Source organism: Gopherus evgoodei, chromosome 4 (genome assembly GCF_007399415.2).
Source record: "Gopherus evgoodei ecotype Sinaloan lineage chromosome 4, rGopEvg1_v1.p, whole genome shotgun sequence".
Taxonomy (NCBI): Eukaryota; Metazoa; Chordata; order Testudines; family Testudinidae; genus Gopherus; species Gopherus evgoodei.
Window position 1 is genome coordinate 149,020,063 of NC_044325.1, and position 16,266 is coordinate 149,036,328.

The following is a 16,266-nucleotide window of genomic DNA, read 5'->3' on the forward strand; positions in this document are numbered from 1 at the left end:
CCACAAGACTAACAGTAGGTGGAGGACTAGTTCATGTGTATCTTCCAGTCCTAGAATCCCCCTCCTGCCTGAGATCTCAATGTGGTTTCAGCTAGCTTGATGGGTTCCCTCTCAGTGCTTGGCATCATGCTCGATAAACTTCCTTTTAATAGAGTTAGCCTTTTTAGTGGCAATCACTATCAGCCCAAATGTTAGGGAAGATGCAGGCACTTGTGGCAGACCCACCATACACTGTCTTCCACAGGACCCCAACAAGAGTTTTTACCTAATGTGATCTCTGACTTCATCTAAACCAGATGGCCCACCTTACCTGTGTTCTTTCCTAAAATCACATACTGAACAAGGGGAGGCTAGGCTAGGCTTCATACCTTAGATGTACTCAGAACTCTCTCCACTTACCTTGTATTGCTTTTGCTACTGCAAATAGGGTTAAGGGTCAAGCTACATCATCCTAAAGGCTTTCAAAATGGGTCTCTGCAAGCCCGAACAAGTTGCCACAGAACAAGCCCAAACAAGTAATTGCTGACACCACTAGCTATTGTGAACGTTTACAGTAAGTATTGGAAGAGAGAAATTAATGAAACTATTGTAGGTGTGTTTATAGTAAACCAAGTAGGCAGAAACACAATGAACTGATAAGTTTACCTTGACCAATCACTTTGCAGATTGGTTCTCACATGCAAAAAGTATAGCTATAAGTAGCTAGGAAGGATGTATATAAACTGTGTAATGTGACACACGAATTGGGATTATGGCTCATCCTGTACCTAAACTCCCAGCACCTTCGTCTGGCCAGCCTGGGCAAAAAGCTATTAAGTACCTAATAAAGCAGGCCTGCACAACTCGTAAAGCTGCGAGGGACATATTACTCCAAAGAAAACAGCTGAGGGCCAAACCCCCCTGGCTCCGCTGACTCCCCCCAGTGCCCCCAAGCCCCCCCCAAACACAACAGCCCCCCAGCGGCACCTAGCTCCCCTGAAATACTCCCACCCCAAGCACCGCCCGCCCCGCAGAAACAAACTCTCCTTCCCCAGCACTGCCCCACCAAAACAGCGGTATTGAACCTTGGTAATATTTTATAGCGGGCCCCTAAGGTAGTATAATTAAGGTAAAAGAAAAATGTCTTTTGCTGGAAGTAGAATAAGATCTTCTCCCAACTTTGTAATCAATTGCCCTGTTGAATGAACAAGGTGTGATTGAGGGAGGCGTGGAAGGCAGGCACCTCCAGACAGCTGCAACCCTTAGAGAGGGGATGGGAGCCAGACCAGATGAGTAGAACAGGTCAGCCACTGACTTCTCACTCGCCTCCTCAGCCCCCCCACACCGCCAGCTCGCCTACTCAGCCCCCACCACTGCCCGTGCACCCACCCACCTTCTCAGCGCCCCTCCCCCCCCCCCCGCTGCAGGCTCACCTGCCTCCCCTGCCACTGCCTACCCGCTTGCCTCCTCACCCCCCGCCACTGCCCACCCACCTCTTCAGCCCCCCTCCCTCACCCGCCGCTTGCCTACTCACCCCTCATGGGCCACACAGTGAGCCCACGTGGGCCGCATGTGGCTCCCGGGCCACATGTTGTGCAGGCCTGTAATAAAGTAACCTGAATGATGAGCTGGAGCTGAACTGAGGTTTTGGATACTAGAGAACTGGATGAAATCTTCTTCCAGAACTGGGCCAGGTGTTCTGGATAAGCCACATGGAAAAGTCTCAGAGGGAATCTCAACACTAGCTAGTTTAGAAACCCACCCACTAAGTCAGGGTACAGCCCATTTAACTAGGGCGCAGGCAGCATCTGTGGTTTCTTTGAAAGGTGTTTCCACCATCTGTAGGGCACCTACTTGGGGATCAGTACATGCATTTACAAAACACTATTCTCTCATTGAAGCTTTCCAGTTGGATGCCCATTTTGGCAAAGCTGTCTTACAATCACCGGTTTTGTAGATTCTGAGCACTCACCTCCTCCACATCAAGTCCCTGTTTGTTAGTCACCGATATGAAAAAAAAGGATACCTACTCTGTAACAACTGAGGTTCTTCAAGATGCATTGTCAATATGTAATCCATAATCCAGCCTCCTTTCCCACTACTAAGGAGTCTGGTAACTCCTGGATTCTGCATTGGCAAAGGAACTGAGCGATAGCTGGTTCTACTTCACCCTTTATGCCCTTGGGGGAGGGGAATGAAGGCAATCAAGGCACAGGCGCAGCTCCAATAGACATCACTGAGATCAGAAACTATTGGCAGAGCACATGACAGCCAGGAGTGGAATACATATGGACAAGGTAAGAAACTTATTTTTGAGACTTATTTTCAAAAACGGATAGAGAATAAGATGGAGAATATCTTATTGCCCTTATATAAATCCATAGTACGCCCACGTCTTGAATATTGCATACAGATGTGGTCGTCTCATCTCCAAAAAGATATAGTGGCATTAGAAAAGGTTCAGAAAAGGGCAACTAAAATTATTAGGAAGTTATTTACTTGTTCCCATAATATAAGAACTAGGGGCTACCAAATGAAATTAATGGGCAGATTTAAAACAAATAAAAGGAAGTTCCTTTTCACACAGCACACAGTCAGCCTGTGGAACTCCTTGCCTGAGGAGTTTGTGAAGGCTAGGACTATAAGAGGGATTAAAAGCGAACTAGATAAATTCATGGCGGTTAAATCCATTAGTGGCTATTAGCCAGGATAGGTAACGAATGGTGTCCCCAGCTTCTGTTGTCAGAGGGTGGAGATGGATGGCAGGAGAGAGATCGCTTGATCATTACCCGTTAGGTTCACTTCCTCTGGGACACCTGGCATTGGTCACTGTCGGTAGACAGGATACTAGGCTGGATGTACCTTTGGTCTGACCCAACATGGCCATTCCTATGTTCTTATGAGAGACTTCTCTGCTTCCCATGAGAGTCACAGCATCACTGGCAATACATTACATAAATTTCTCTGAGCAAATCAACTGGGGCTTGCAATGGGTGAAGATCCCAAAATGATGCGTCTCAGAGCAAAAACTTACCAAGCTGCCTGATGTGATTTAGGGAAATTTCCTCCCCTCCTATTCAAATGACCACAGTTCCATGGAAGTGTGGTGGGGCTATTAAAGAGGGCTCCCTATACTTTTACACTGACAATCACCTACTTCTCCATCGAGCAGCCAAAGCAGCAAGGTGCCCTGTTCATTAACACAAATGAGATAAAGACTCCATTTAAGAATGCTTAAGTTTGGATTTAAGATATGTTCACACTGAGGTGCCAACCTTCCTTTGCACTTCCTCACCCCAGCATACTGAAAGACTCTCACTGGGCACTATATTTCTTCTGTAGTTTATCATGTCTCCCTTTCCCATCTACAAATACTCAGGATATAGGAGGGAGCCTGTATCCTGTAGGAGGGCTAAAGTTAACAGGATATTGGACATGGGAGTAGTTGCACATTTCAGTTATGCATGTGGACTTAAAGAAAACTGAATACCAATTTTTGTTGTGTCGGTACAATGCCAAGTGTAATGGGGACTAGTCCCTGACTGGGGCTCCAAGGCACCGCTGCAATACAAATAATTTTCAGCAGTAGTTGCCATACAAAAGCAGATCTCTGGCATTCAAAATACCACCGTGAAAGCCAAATTTTAAAATGCCTAGAAAGAAAAGGACTTACTTGTAATAACACATATGCAATGACTGTGTGTATGGCTATCAGGACAAAAAGGAAGGAACAGCATCACAGTACCTGAAACTTCAGTTATATTTTGAAGCAGAAGCATAGAACTTTGGTATAAGGTCTGATCATTTCATTATATCCTAGAGTGCCTAGGACAAACTGTGATTAATGTAAGACACTCTCTTCATAAAATTTCAAGAGTGCTAGTTCTGAAACAGAAACTAAGGAACAAGCATAGCAAATACTTGGGTTTGAGTAAAAAGCAAAGAATCAGTTGTAGAAACGACTGCATTAGACTAGTTTGAGGCAGTGAATTCTGTATTTTAAAACGGGTAAAGGGATGGGTATCTATCCCCATGAGGGAAGAGAAGTTACCTTTGGCAACTTAGCCAGTGATCTCACATAAAATTTTCTTCTGTCAGATAAATTGACTCACAAAGAGCAGAGCACCTTGTTAATGTCAAATCTTGGTTTAAGAAGCTAACAACATGGATATTTTATATTAATCCACTGTAGTTGGATTTTTTGTTCATATTTTGAAAAGGGATGACATGCAGATTAAGAGGCAATTCACAGCAGTAAGGGATGAGGGCAGCAGGGAACCACACTAGGCTACCAGCAGGAGAGAAGGTCAGGCTGCCAATAGGAGAGAAGTCACCCAGGCTTCCAGCAGGAAAGCAATATTCTGACAGCTATATTTGACATCATCATCCACATGGCAAACAAAGATGCAGACATTATGCTGAAGTCTGTGGATAATACAAATATAAATAAGGCAAGAATTTTAATCTCTTTAGAAAGCTTTAACTATAGTGTTAAGAAGCAAATATATTTCCCTTTTTGCTTTACACATAATTGCATCCTGTTTATTACTAAGGAAAATCTATTCAGTTTGAATCCGTGATGCACACTTGCTATTAGAATATGGCCATTCATTCATTCCTTTGGATTACATACAAGCTCCAGTTACTCTTACAGAACAGCCTAGTGACTTGCACTAAACTATTAATGTTAACTTTTCTTGCACTGTCACTAGTCAGGGTTGTTTCTTCCATCTGTGCCATGATGTCGTATGTGGCTGAAAAATGCTGGACAGCATTTTGCCCTTTGGGTAGTTGCAGCAAAACCTATGTGCATTTAAAAACTGCAGCTAGAACTATGGACAGATGCCTTATACACTGAAAAAGACAGATGGCCTAGCCAAGAGAAAGAATGAGATCAAAGCAGCAAACCCTGGATCTGCCAGACAAGCCAAAGTGCCAGGAAATGCAAACAGCAGCTTTTGCAAAGACCAGCAAAAGCTCCTTCTAAAGGTCATGGACGTAGTAACCAGAGCAATGAATCCACTTTCATCAATAAATTCAAAACCTTGCCCCAAGAAAGAACTTGTTCCATCTATGGCCTTGATGATATAATGCCCTCTAATGGCTCTTATGAAATGAAGCATGCATACAAGCCTCAGGTACCTGCATGAGGTTTAGTATCTGACAATGCTCAGATGTTTACAGCTATCAGAAGACAAAGAAAGTTAAAAAAATGTTTATTTCAGGTACAAGAAATACAAAAACAATTAGATATGGTTCTGTCCAAGAACCACTCATTCACACATGAAATCCTTGTGCATTCAGTCTATGGAGCAGGATTTTCCTGAATCTGCTCTACCTCCTCCTAGTCTTTAAAACAAGAAACTGAGCACTGATGATGGTTTTCCATCTCATTACACATGCAGATATTAGAGAGCCTAAGGACACGTGGCCTCTCCACACAAAAAAAAAGTTGCAAATGTGCTGCGGTGAATGGTAGGGGTCAGACCTCAGAAGTCTTGCTCGATGTTCTCCTTGTTGGCCTCCCCATGCTGCTGTTTAATTTGTAAGATTTCATTTTCTAGTTGCACAATCGTTCGCTCAATCTCATAGTTTTTACTGACCAGAGACACCCACCTGGAACAGAACATATAAAAACCCCGAGTTTAAATACCAATTAAACCTGTTCAGAGCAATAACTGTTTCTATAATAAAGGAAGGTAGCTGCACCTTTGGATCAATCCATTAGATACAAACAAGGAAGTTGTTTCTCAATATCTGATAAACTTTAGCCACTACATATGACCAATTTAAATAGACTAAGTGATGGAACTTTCATTCTATTTACTTGATGTTAAACCACAATGTGCAAAACCTGACGCATTCAGATTTCTGACAGTTAGAAAACTAAGAGTTTTAGAAATGAAGTAAGTTGTTTCACGTGATTTCAAATTGCTAATGTGTCCTCTGCCCTCCCCATTCAGTCACTGTTTCAAGCAGCCACACCTGAATTACCCAGTTAAACAACTATTACCTGCAGCTAGTGTTACCTGATAAAAGATGCGCAAGGTGATGCCAATCCTGTGAAGGCATCTAACTGGGTCACCAAAAGCCTGTCAGAGGCTATCCTCTCCAACGGAGAAAAAAACAAATCATGCAGAATGTATATCTGGGGAAGAATTAGATTAAGAGAAGGAGATTTTAGACACTTACGTTGACTCCATCTCTCGTAGCTTAGACCCAGCTGTGAGCTGCATGTTCTTTCGCTGCCAGTTGAGATCTTGAATGTTTTTCCTGGGAGAAAATGTTACTTGTTTAACAACACAATTGCATTCACTTTTTCTGCTGCCCTGGAAGTTTAACATTTGCTATTGTGCTTGAAATGCAGCCCAACTCCCTTACTCAGCTACTGGAAAGGATCCTGGATACCCAAATGCACAGCACCAGAAGCATGAAGCTCAGTCACAGGTATGCATATAAACTAAAACTAAGTCAAAGAGAAAGCAGACTGTGGACATAAAATTCTGTAAAATGAAACTCAAATATGCTAGTAGGGCAGGAAAAGCAGAGTGTTAAAGTGTCTGAGCTCAGAGTTCTGTTTTGTCCACTCTGAGAAAAATCAGGATGCTTAAACAAAACTGCACCATTCTCATGAAGCCAACAATGATACTTTTGGATGGAAGTGGCTCCAGACTGAGGCTAGGAACAACTGGATACACAGAGACCATTTAGATTTTGCATCAAATAAAATTAGAACACTGATGAGGTTCTTGCTTTTGTCAGTCTCAATACCCAGACTGCATATCCAAGTTTGTTCTGGAACACTTCCCAAAGTACTGCAAAGAGCCCTATCACCCCTGCTTCCCACACTCACTGTATCTCAGAAACTAATCCTAAATTGCCCAAGAAAAACAGGCAGTGGTGAGAAATGGCTTGCTAGGCAACGTTGCCCTTCCCTCTGACAAGGATCCACACAGTGTTTCATGAGATTGTTACCTTCAGACTGGACTACTGTAATTTGCTGTATCTGAGTCTGAAGGTAAAATCAACGAAAAAGCTCCTGCTTGTACGGAATGCACCAGTCCATCTCAGCAGGATGAGCTGTAATAATCAGATCACCCCTGTTCCCTACACTCTCCACAGGTGACCAATCTGCATTTGCTGTCTATTCAAGGCTGTGGCCCTGATCAAAGCAATCAACAAGCCAAACCTCACACTAGCCACCACATAGACCTGCCAAGACTACTGGAATCCTCTGGACAAAAATAACTCCAAGCAGTCAGAACCCATTACCAGTAGCTGTTCTTCAAGGAGGATCCTACTACTGCTGGGTAGGGGTCCAGGAAGAAACAGTTTGTATGGACTGGAAACAGGAGGAATTGTAGTGAGTTTGTCCAAAAACGATGGACTAATTCACCACCTGCTGCTTCAGCACAAAACCAAAATATGACCAGGTCCTCTTCTCTACAACCCTGGCAGCAGCCTAAGGATGAGTGGAGGCCTTTCTATACCTGTTATTGGGGAATTCCCTTTAGAGTTCCTTCTAAGTTTGAACACAAGGATGAGAAAGGGCAGCACTTACCTCAATTTCTGTAGTTCTTTCTGAGCTTGTTCGATCATATGAACCAGGTGTCTAATAAACAAAGATGAAAAGTGTAAAAACAGGAGAACACATGGAATTTATCAGCTCACTCAGCACTATATGATCAATAGAGGGAAGCAAGGAAAAACAAAGATTGGTGTGTCATTTATTTCTCCAAAATGACAAACATGATGGTCATACTCCCCAACCAGGCCAAGATGTCTGATATTTGTACCTCACCGTGAAGAGGCACACTGTATCTTATACAATCATTTTACAGTAAACCTGCATGATTTGGGTTGACCTGCTGCTGGGGAACAATTAAACACATAGGCCCTAAGCTGAAAAATGCACCTCAAAATGCAACAGGAAAAATTACTGACAAGGCTTTTTATTGGTTTACAAGCATGATGCTAAACTTTGAGCAAAAAGTCCATTGCATTTGAAAAGATAAGAATATGCTTCAAATTCGGGGCACATTATTCGCCATAATTTTCCTACTCAAATAAGAAAAATAAAGGATTATGATGAATAATGAATAATTTAGGACACACACATATTGAACAATAATATCCAAAGATGAAAAATCGTTGAATGTTAAAAAAAAGAGTTTACATTTTGTTAGTTTAATGTTAATAGTTTATGACCACGTATAGAGAATGAGATGGATAGATCAGTGTAATGCTTATGCTAAGGCTTTGGCCTAGTCTTTGCTTGACATGAGTCTTGCCAATTTCTCTCTTAGGAAGACTGGCTTAAATGATGTTCACAGCTGACAGGACATTTTATTTTGTTCACAGAATGTATTGTGTTGGAGGACACAGACAAGAGAAAGTTAATCAGTACCATAAAATACACAAAACATCATGCTAAAAAGTCCCAGATTGGGAAAAACAGGAGTAAGGTGACACGAAGATAATGTGGACAACATAAGTTACATCCACTGAAGTTTGTGCACGTGTACTTATGTGTTATGTAAGACACAGTGCTTAATGTTGATTGGAAGAAAGCTAATGCATGTGTGATGTTGAAAATTATAAAAAAAAATACAAAGTGAACAAGAACTGAAGTTGTAGAGTATCTTTCAGAGATTGAGATGACCATCAAGAAGTGGAGAAAAGCTTCCTGGTCTCCTGGAACTCAGTAACTTGGGACCCTACCTGTTCCTTTTTACCTGTTTGTCATCTGTCACATAAATAGGATCAGAAACTGTAAGTGACAATATTTGTACTTTTTCAGATAGAATCAAATACAAAACCTGACTAAGCATAAATTGGGTGGACTCATGCTTCACTTTCCTACCTTACACTTCAGTTAAGGACACAAACATCTACCAGGAATTCTCCAACCTCATTCATTCTGTAGAACTCAGAGCTTCTCTCAGACATCTCTGCAGATGCCTCAATCCTGCCTCTGCCTATGTTTTAACATACTCCATTCTGCAAACCACCCAGGAAGGGCTACACAAATTAGTTTGAGAACCACTGAGGAAAGCATATTCTGGCTGGTTCCTTTGATAGTCACTTAAGACAGATTTCACTGTAAGGGCTAAAACCCTGTCCCCCTCCTCCAATCTGCCATCTAGTAAAACTAAACTTCTTCTGCAGAAAGGGAGGAGCAAGATCTCAGGACCCTGAACAGATGGGCACAAAACCAGCACACGTTGCAGCTGTCTTCTGTTGGGCTCCCTGGACCCCACTGTATCTGGAGCAGTGGGAGAGGCTGGAATATGGGATGTGATTGTTAGGTGCATGGCTCCACTGGATCATTCTCCAGCACAGAGAGGGTTGTGGCAGTAGCAGGGCTACTGCAGCAGGCTATGCAACCACTTCTGTGGTCTCAATAGGAAGGGTGGGGAGAGTTCCCTTCCATCATCATCAGCATACAGCCTGATCAGATGAACTCTACTATGGTTCCAGGACAGGTTCTGAAGTTGTGAGAGACATTTCAATAGAATTCAATGATTATTCTGAAGAAGTTGTATGGAAAACACCTGAGAACTGAAAACTGACACCACTTTTGTCCAATATTTTCAGAAGAAAAGAAGGGACTGCTTACTCGTTATACACTTTCCAAGCATTGCAGCCATGCTGAGACATTAACTCTAGATTCTCAATCCGAACAGCCTGATGCTCCAGCTGAGCCATTGAGTTATTAACACATTCTTGCCATGCTGTGATATCATTCTTCTGACCAGAGGATGGAGCAGGCAGTTCATACCTGAAATAAAGCCAACCAGAAAAATCTGTCTCCACACACCTCAACTACAATTAAGGTCATTCCATTTAGACCTTCTAGAACCATTTTTGCTCAGAGGTACAAACACTGACCTAGTTTCAAACCTAATGCAGAGAAAGCCATCAGCTCAGAACTAGTCATTAATACACTCCGGATACAGAACAACTTTTATTTGCTCAATTATTATGATTTCAAATGTCGCTGGCTGAGAACCGCAGGCAGTCACTAAATACCTAATTTCTCTCTACTTCTTGTCAGTCTTCTTTGCTGAGATTTTGTAATTTTCTACAGCAACATTTCTCAGTGAACAGACGCAGGCAGCTCCTAAAATCACAGGGTATGTCTACACTGCAATTAAACTCCCATGGCTGGCCATGTCATCTGACTCACGCTATGTGGCTGTAAAATTGCGGTACAGACACTGGGCTTGGATTGGAGTCAGGGCTCCGAGACCCTGCGAGGGGGGAACCGTCCCAGAGCCTGAGCCCAAATGGCTACACAGCAATTTTACAGCCCAAACCTAGGCCAGCTACAGGTGTTTAATTACAGTGTAGGCATACACACAGTAAACCTATGGAAACTCTTTTTCCAGCAGGGAAAGATCATCAAGAAGCTGCTGCTGGACACTGACCATTTTTGCACTAATAATGTAGACCCTAAATGTCACCCTTTTATTCTTTTGAAAGCCACAGGTGTGCATTTTAAATAAACCCTATAGCAGTTTCTCTCAAAGTGGGGTCCATGGACCCTGCTGATCAACTCCTCCCCCTCCCTCCCAGCACCTTCTGCACAACACCAGGTGGGCAGTATGGCTGGTGGCCCAGGTGGCCTGCCAAAGGGGCACCGTGTGCAGGGTTTGCCTGATTCCTATCTGACCTGCAGAGAGCCAGCCTGGCTGGAGGAGGCAGCAGGCGGAGCAGCAGCGTCTGGATGGGGGGGGACCGAAGCTGCAGGGGGGCAGTTGGACAAAAAAGCCGAGCCATGTGACTTCTCCAGAGCAAGGCTGCCCCTCCTTCCCCCTGCTCCACTGCCATGTGCAGCTGCTCCTGTTCCTCCCCACACCCTCCCTGAGCCCGTGGCCACTCTGTACTGGGAGCACCCTCCTATCTGCTGTGCAGGGGGAGGCTGATGGTGGCGTGTTACCCTCCCCTCCACCCATGTACATGGTGTCTCCACTGAGCTGGGGTGATGGGACAAGGGGAATCTCTGTGCTCTGCTGCCTCTCTGGGTCCCGCAGCAGCTGCTGGTGTCTGAACAAACCTTCAGGCACCTGACCTTGAGTGCTTTCTTAAAGAGAGCGCGTTCAACATTCACTCAGGCACACACACACTCCCCCCAGGTGCAAGGGACAGGAGTGATGGGCGTGCAGGAGGATTAGGGTCACAGGAGAGGAGTACAGGAGTTGGGGTGAAGGGGGCACAGTGCAGGGTTAGGGGCACAAGAGGGAAGTGCAACAGTAGGAGTGAAGGGCGTTCAGGATTAGGAGCACAGGAATTAGGGGCAAAGGGACATAGTGTGGGAGGATAAAGGTTGGGTGGGGAGCCCATGGGGGCCAGGGGCAATGGGGGGCACGCCATGCACACGGGGGCTAGAGCACCAAAATGCAAGTTCGCCCAAGGTGCCACTTTCCCTAAGGCCAGCCCTGCAGTCTCTGCGGAACAGCTGCTCCCCAAAGAGGATGGATCTAGACTCTTCTCAGTGGTAGCTGGTGACAGAACAAGGAGTAATGGTTTCAAGTTGCAGTGGGGGAGGTTTGGGTCGGATATTAGGAAAAACTTTTTCAACAGGAGGGTGGTGAAATCTCCTTCGTTAGAGGCTTTTAAGGTCAGGCTTAAAAAGTCCTGGCTGGGATGATTTAGCTGGGGATTGGTCCTGCTTTGAGCAGGAGGTTGGACTAGATGACCTCCTGAGGTCCCTTCCAACCCTGATATTCTATGATTCTAGGTGCAGGAGGCGCTGGGAGGGAGGGAGAGGAGTGGGGCTGGAAGAAGTGGGGTGGGGCCTTGGGGGAAGGGGTAGAGTGGGGAAGGGCTAGAATGGGGGTGGGGTCTAGAGCTGAGCAGGGAGTTTGGGGGTCCGCAAACATTTTAAAATAAAAATAGGGTCCTTAGGTTGCTAAAATTTGAAAAATGAAGCCCTATAGTATTATTACATTTGAAACAGACTTTCTATAAAGCACGAACTTCACATCATGATCATATTAGATGAAGATGGGAAGGGGAATTCTAAGGCCTAGAAAAGTTACCACATGCCTAGTCGTCGCTGAGTCTGTGTTACCTACTGTTTACCAGCGACTAGAATCCAAAGAGTAATGCTCAGAACCAGCCATCAAGATAGAGAAAATACAGGAAGGAGTCTTGTAGTCCACTTTTATTTAGTAAGAAACAATGCAACGTGCAACTACTTGTCAAAATAAATGTAATGTGTGAAGTACAGCATGTTATTGCTAGAAATAAAATAGTAGCTTCCCATTTCAAATTGTCAGTATATTTACACAATGGAAAAGGTTATCTGCTGAAACTTAAGGGTGGTCAGCCCATCGTGTGTCTCGGCTGGATCTCTCTCCACTGTGGCAATCCTGAGTTTCCAATAAAGAGGGGTTGAAGCTATTTGAACTTGCCAAGAAGTCTAAGGCTCCATGGCTGCATCATCTAAAAAAAGATGTGATTTTGGCTTCTCTGTCCCTCCTGTTAGAAAAGATGACTATGTGTTTTAAAGAAAAGTAGTATCCCTAATTAAAGCTGCAACATTTTCAACAACAAAACAATGCATTATTAAAAGCAGCTTCACAAATAAAGACAGATCTGCACTAAAAATGCTGCTTTGGTGCAGCTACACCAATACAGCCACGCCGTTGTAGCACTTAAGTGAAGACGCCAACAGGAGAGCTTTTCCCCTGGTTAATCCATCTCCCCAACAGGCAGTAGCTGTATCAATAGGAGAATCTCTCCCATTGACTTGATGCTGTCAACACAGGGGGTTAGGTAGGTATAACTATGTCGCTTATGGGTGTGGATTTTTCATACCACTGACCTGAGAGACTTAGTTATACCAATATGGGTCTGTACTGTAGACCTGGCCTAAGAATTGTGCACTACACAGCATCCGTCAGCAGGAGCAGGCCTGCCAGGGTCTGGAACGATCCCATTGAGACCAGGCCTTGCCCACTTGCCTCATAGAAGTCACTTGTGCGGACTCTCACTCACCTTTTCATGCTGAGGAGCTCTATGGGTTGCCGGGCTGCCAGGCGCTCAAACTCATTCCGCATAATTTCAGTCTGTTGGTGCAGAGCAGACAGTTACCCACAGCCAAGTACGGGGAAGGAGAGTCCCAGAGTGCTCCCACCCCCAATGGCAAGAGAGACTGGAGACTGTAACGCAGTGACTGAGGGTGGCAGTTCTCTTTGCACCCCAGCCCCACAGTGAGGGCACAGCTGGCATTGTGCTGCAGCAGCCTCCTGGCAGGAGCCTGTAACCAGGAGAATTCAGGGCTTGGCTCTGGCCGCCCACGGCATCTCCCTGACTCACCTCAAAGGCGCTGTAGTCAGGCGTGGGCAGGTAGCTGAGGTAATTCTTAGTGGGCCGGTAGCGTCGCGTCTCCTCCTCCACCAGGGCAGCAGCCTAGAGAGAGAGCGCAGAGTGGAGCAGGGTTAGCGTACTGGGTTTTCCTGCACATGAGCTCTTTAGTGGTCCTCTGATTTCTGTCCGTGCGATTTTTGAAACGTAAAGAAATGTCCAGGATTTTTCTTTGCTAATTGCAAATCAGACTGAGCCGCAGACACCTGCGCCCTCTGCTGCTGGGTCCCCACCATTTCTCTGTCCCCACAGCTGTGCGCACAGGGCGGCTGCCCCATTCTGGTTATGGCCCTTTGTCGCCAAGCCTCGACTGGTCCCTCCCCCGTATCACAACTGCTGGGTCCTGCCCGCCCAGCTAGATAAGTAGAGACACCTGTCCCGCCATAGGGCCTCAGAGCCCGACTGGGAGTGACCAGAATGTCCTGGTTTTATAAGGACAGTCCCGATTTTGGGTCTTTTTCTTATATAGGCGCCTATTACCTGCCCCGTCCCGATTTTTCACACTTGCTGTCCGGTCACCCTAATCGGGAGGCTCCTACCCTGGGGAGGCGAGGCCCACGGGGAGGCGCTGAATGACGGGCCAGCGCCAGTCACCTTCCACATGACAGGGAGCGACACTGCCCTCACCTTGAGTGAAACTGCAGGTCCCCCCCAGTTCCCCCTACACACACACACACCCAGGTCCCCCCTACACACACACACCCCGATACACACACACCCAGGTCCCCCCTACACACACACACCCCGATACACACACCCCCAGTCCCCCCTACACACACACACACACACCCCAGTCCCCCCTACACACACACACACACACCCCGGTACACACACCCCCAGGTCCCCCCTACACACACACACCCAGACACATCCCAATACACACACCCAGGTCCCCCCCCCGGTCCCCCCTACACACACACACACCGGCCCCCCCTACACACACACACCCCTACACACACACACACACCCCGGTCCCCCCTACACACACACACCCCGGTACACACACCCCCAGGTCCCCCCTACATACACACACCCAGACACATCCCAATACACACACCCAGGTCCCCCCCCGGTCCCCCCTACACACACACACCCCGGTACACACACCCCCAGGTCCCCCCTACACACACACACCCAGACACATCCCAATACACACACCCAGGTCCCCCCCACACACACACACACACCCCGGTACACACACACCCAGGTCCCCCCCGGTCCCCCCTACACACACACACACACCCCGGTACACACACACCCAGGTCCCCCCCCGGTCCCCCCTACACACACACACCCAGGTCCCCCCCCGGTCCTCCCTACACACACACACACCCCGGTACACACACACCCAGGTCCCCCCCCCAGTGCCCCCTACACACACACACACACCCCGGTCCCCCCTACACACACACGCACCCAGGTCCCCCCCCCGTACACCCACGACACCGGCAGTGTCCCCAGGGGGCGGGGCCCAGCACTCACCGCCTCCCGTACGCCTGGCGCCTCGTAGCCCTGGTCGAAGTAGGGCAACGCATCCACAGCCACCTCCCCGGCCACCAGCCCCGGCCCCGACATGGCAGCACTGACCGCGCGCCCCCCTGCGCCTGCGTGGTGGCCCCACGCCACTGCTCTCAGCGCGCCTGCGCCGGCCCCTTGCCCTCGGTGCGCAGGCGCACAGACACGAGCTCCGTCGCTACCCAACGCGCACGCGCAACCTGGAGCGCCTCATCCCGCCAATTCCCGGGCGGCCACGCCCCTCGCACGTGGTGTCTCCTCAGAGGCCGGGAGTTGAGGAGCCGCCCTTGGGGCAGTGGGGTGTGTTGCTGCCCTAGGCTGGCCCATGGAGGGGCTGTTCCCGGCCCTACTGCAGCAAGGGGCTGCGGACAGCAGGATGGGCTCTGTGCTTACCGCCCATGCGCCAGGGCCCAGTGTCAGTGCTGGCACGGGGGAGATGCACAAACGAGCTGGTGGCTAGCCCCCCACAAGCTGGTACTTTATTTAGCCCCCAGAGGCTGGTTTATCAGAGCTCCACTGGTGGTAATAGGCCTGGCCTGAAGGAGCCCTGCTTGCCCCACTCTCAGGGCTGTAGCCGCACAAGGCAGCTGTGGGGAAAGGCTCCATTCACAAAAGTTCCTAGGCAGCGGTGTGGAAAGGCTCCATTCACAAAGTTCCTAAAGGGACATAAGTCCCTGTGTGCAGACATCTCCCTCATTTTACCCACCCCCATCACGCTGGCCTGAGGAGGTGGCAGGATGACTGTCAAGATACAGGTAGCTGCAGCCTCCATTTAGAACCAGCCTCCCTGATCTAGCTCCAGCATGCTGAGTTTATGCTGGGTCACCATTACCCAAAAGGCCACAGTAACAAGTCAACAGGGGCCCTAAAGGCAGTTGTTTTAATGTGTTAAGTATTGTCACACTTTGGACCTGAACACTTACGCTAATTTTTGATTAAATCTAAGCTTGTCAGATAACTAGTTCTGACCTAACCAAAAGATTTTCCAATTCTGTTTTAAAAGAAAGATTAAAAGTGAGTTAACATCTAAAGTTTCTTGTCAAAACAAATATCAGCCAGGTATGAAAGATGCTTGAAACCTCCACTTCAGCTCTGATCTCCAGCTAGCAGGCTCTATAGGATAGGAACCTCTACTATTCAGCCATGCACATCATTAACTTACCTCAGATCCTGGCTTCTTGTTGGAGAGACAAAGAAAAAGGCTCTAACCTACAGCCAACTTTGAGGCAGCTGTTTTCAGATATAGACAAACTTCTGAAGAACACCAGCTCATTCTGTTTATAATCTTTGATCTCTGCTTTGTCAGACTAGTTCATGAATTCCATGTGCCAGCTCTTCCACCCAGAGCTGATATTTTCTCAGAGCCCTTAAGTTGACACACCAGAGAAGACTTTTCAC

General features: G+C 47.0%; 1 protein-coding gene across 1 annotated transcript; it reads right to left on the reverse strand.

Annotated features, from left to right (window-relative positions):
- Positions 1-5,178: 5,178 nt before the first annotated feature.
- On the reverse strand, positions 5,179-14,966 carry BCAS2 (BCAS2 pre-mRNA processing factor). Its single transcript, XM_030561795.1, has 7 exons — positions 14,836-14,966; positions 13,306-13,398; positions 12,985-13,055; positions 9,599-9,760; positions 7,541-7,591; positions 6,172-6,252; positions 5,179-5,595 (listed from the first exon to the last, which is right to left on the reverse strand). Exons 1-7 carry the CDS (start codon positions 14,926-14,928, stop codon positions 5,469-5,471), a joined length of 678 nt encoding a protein of 225 aa, XP_030417655.1. The 5' UTR covers positions 14,929-14,966; the 3' UTR covers positions 5,179-5,468.
- Positions 14,967-16,266: the final 1,300 nt, after the last annotated feature.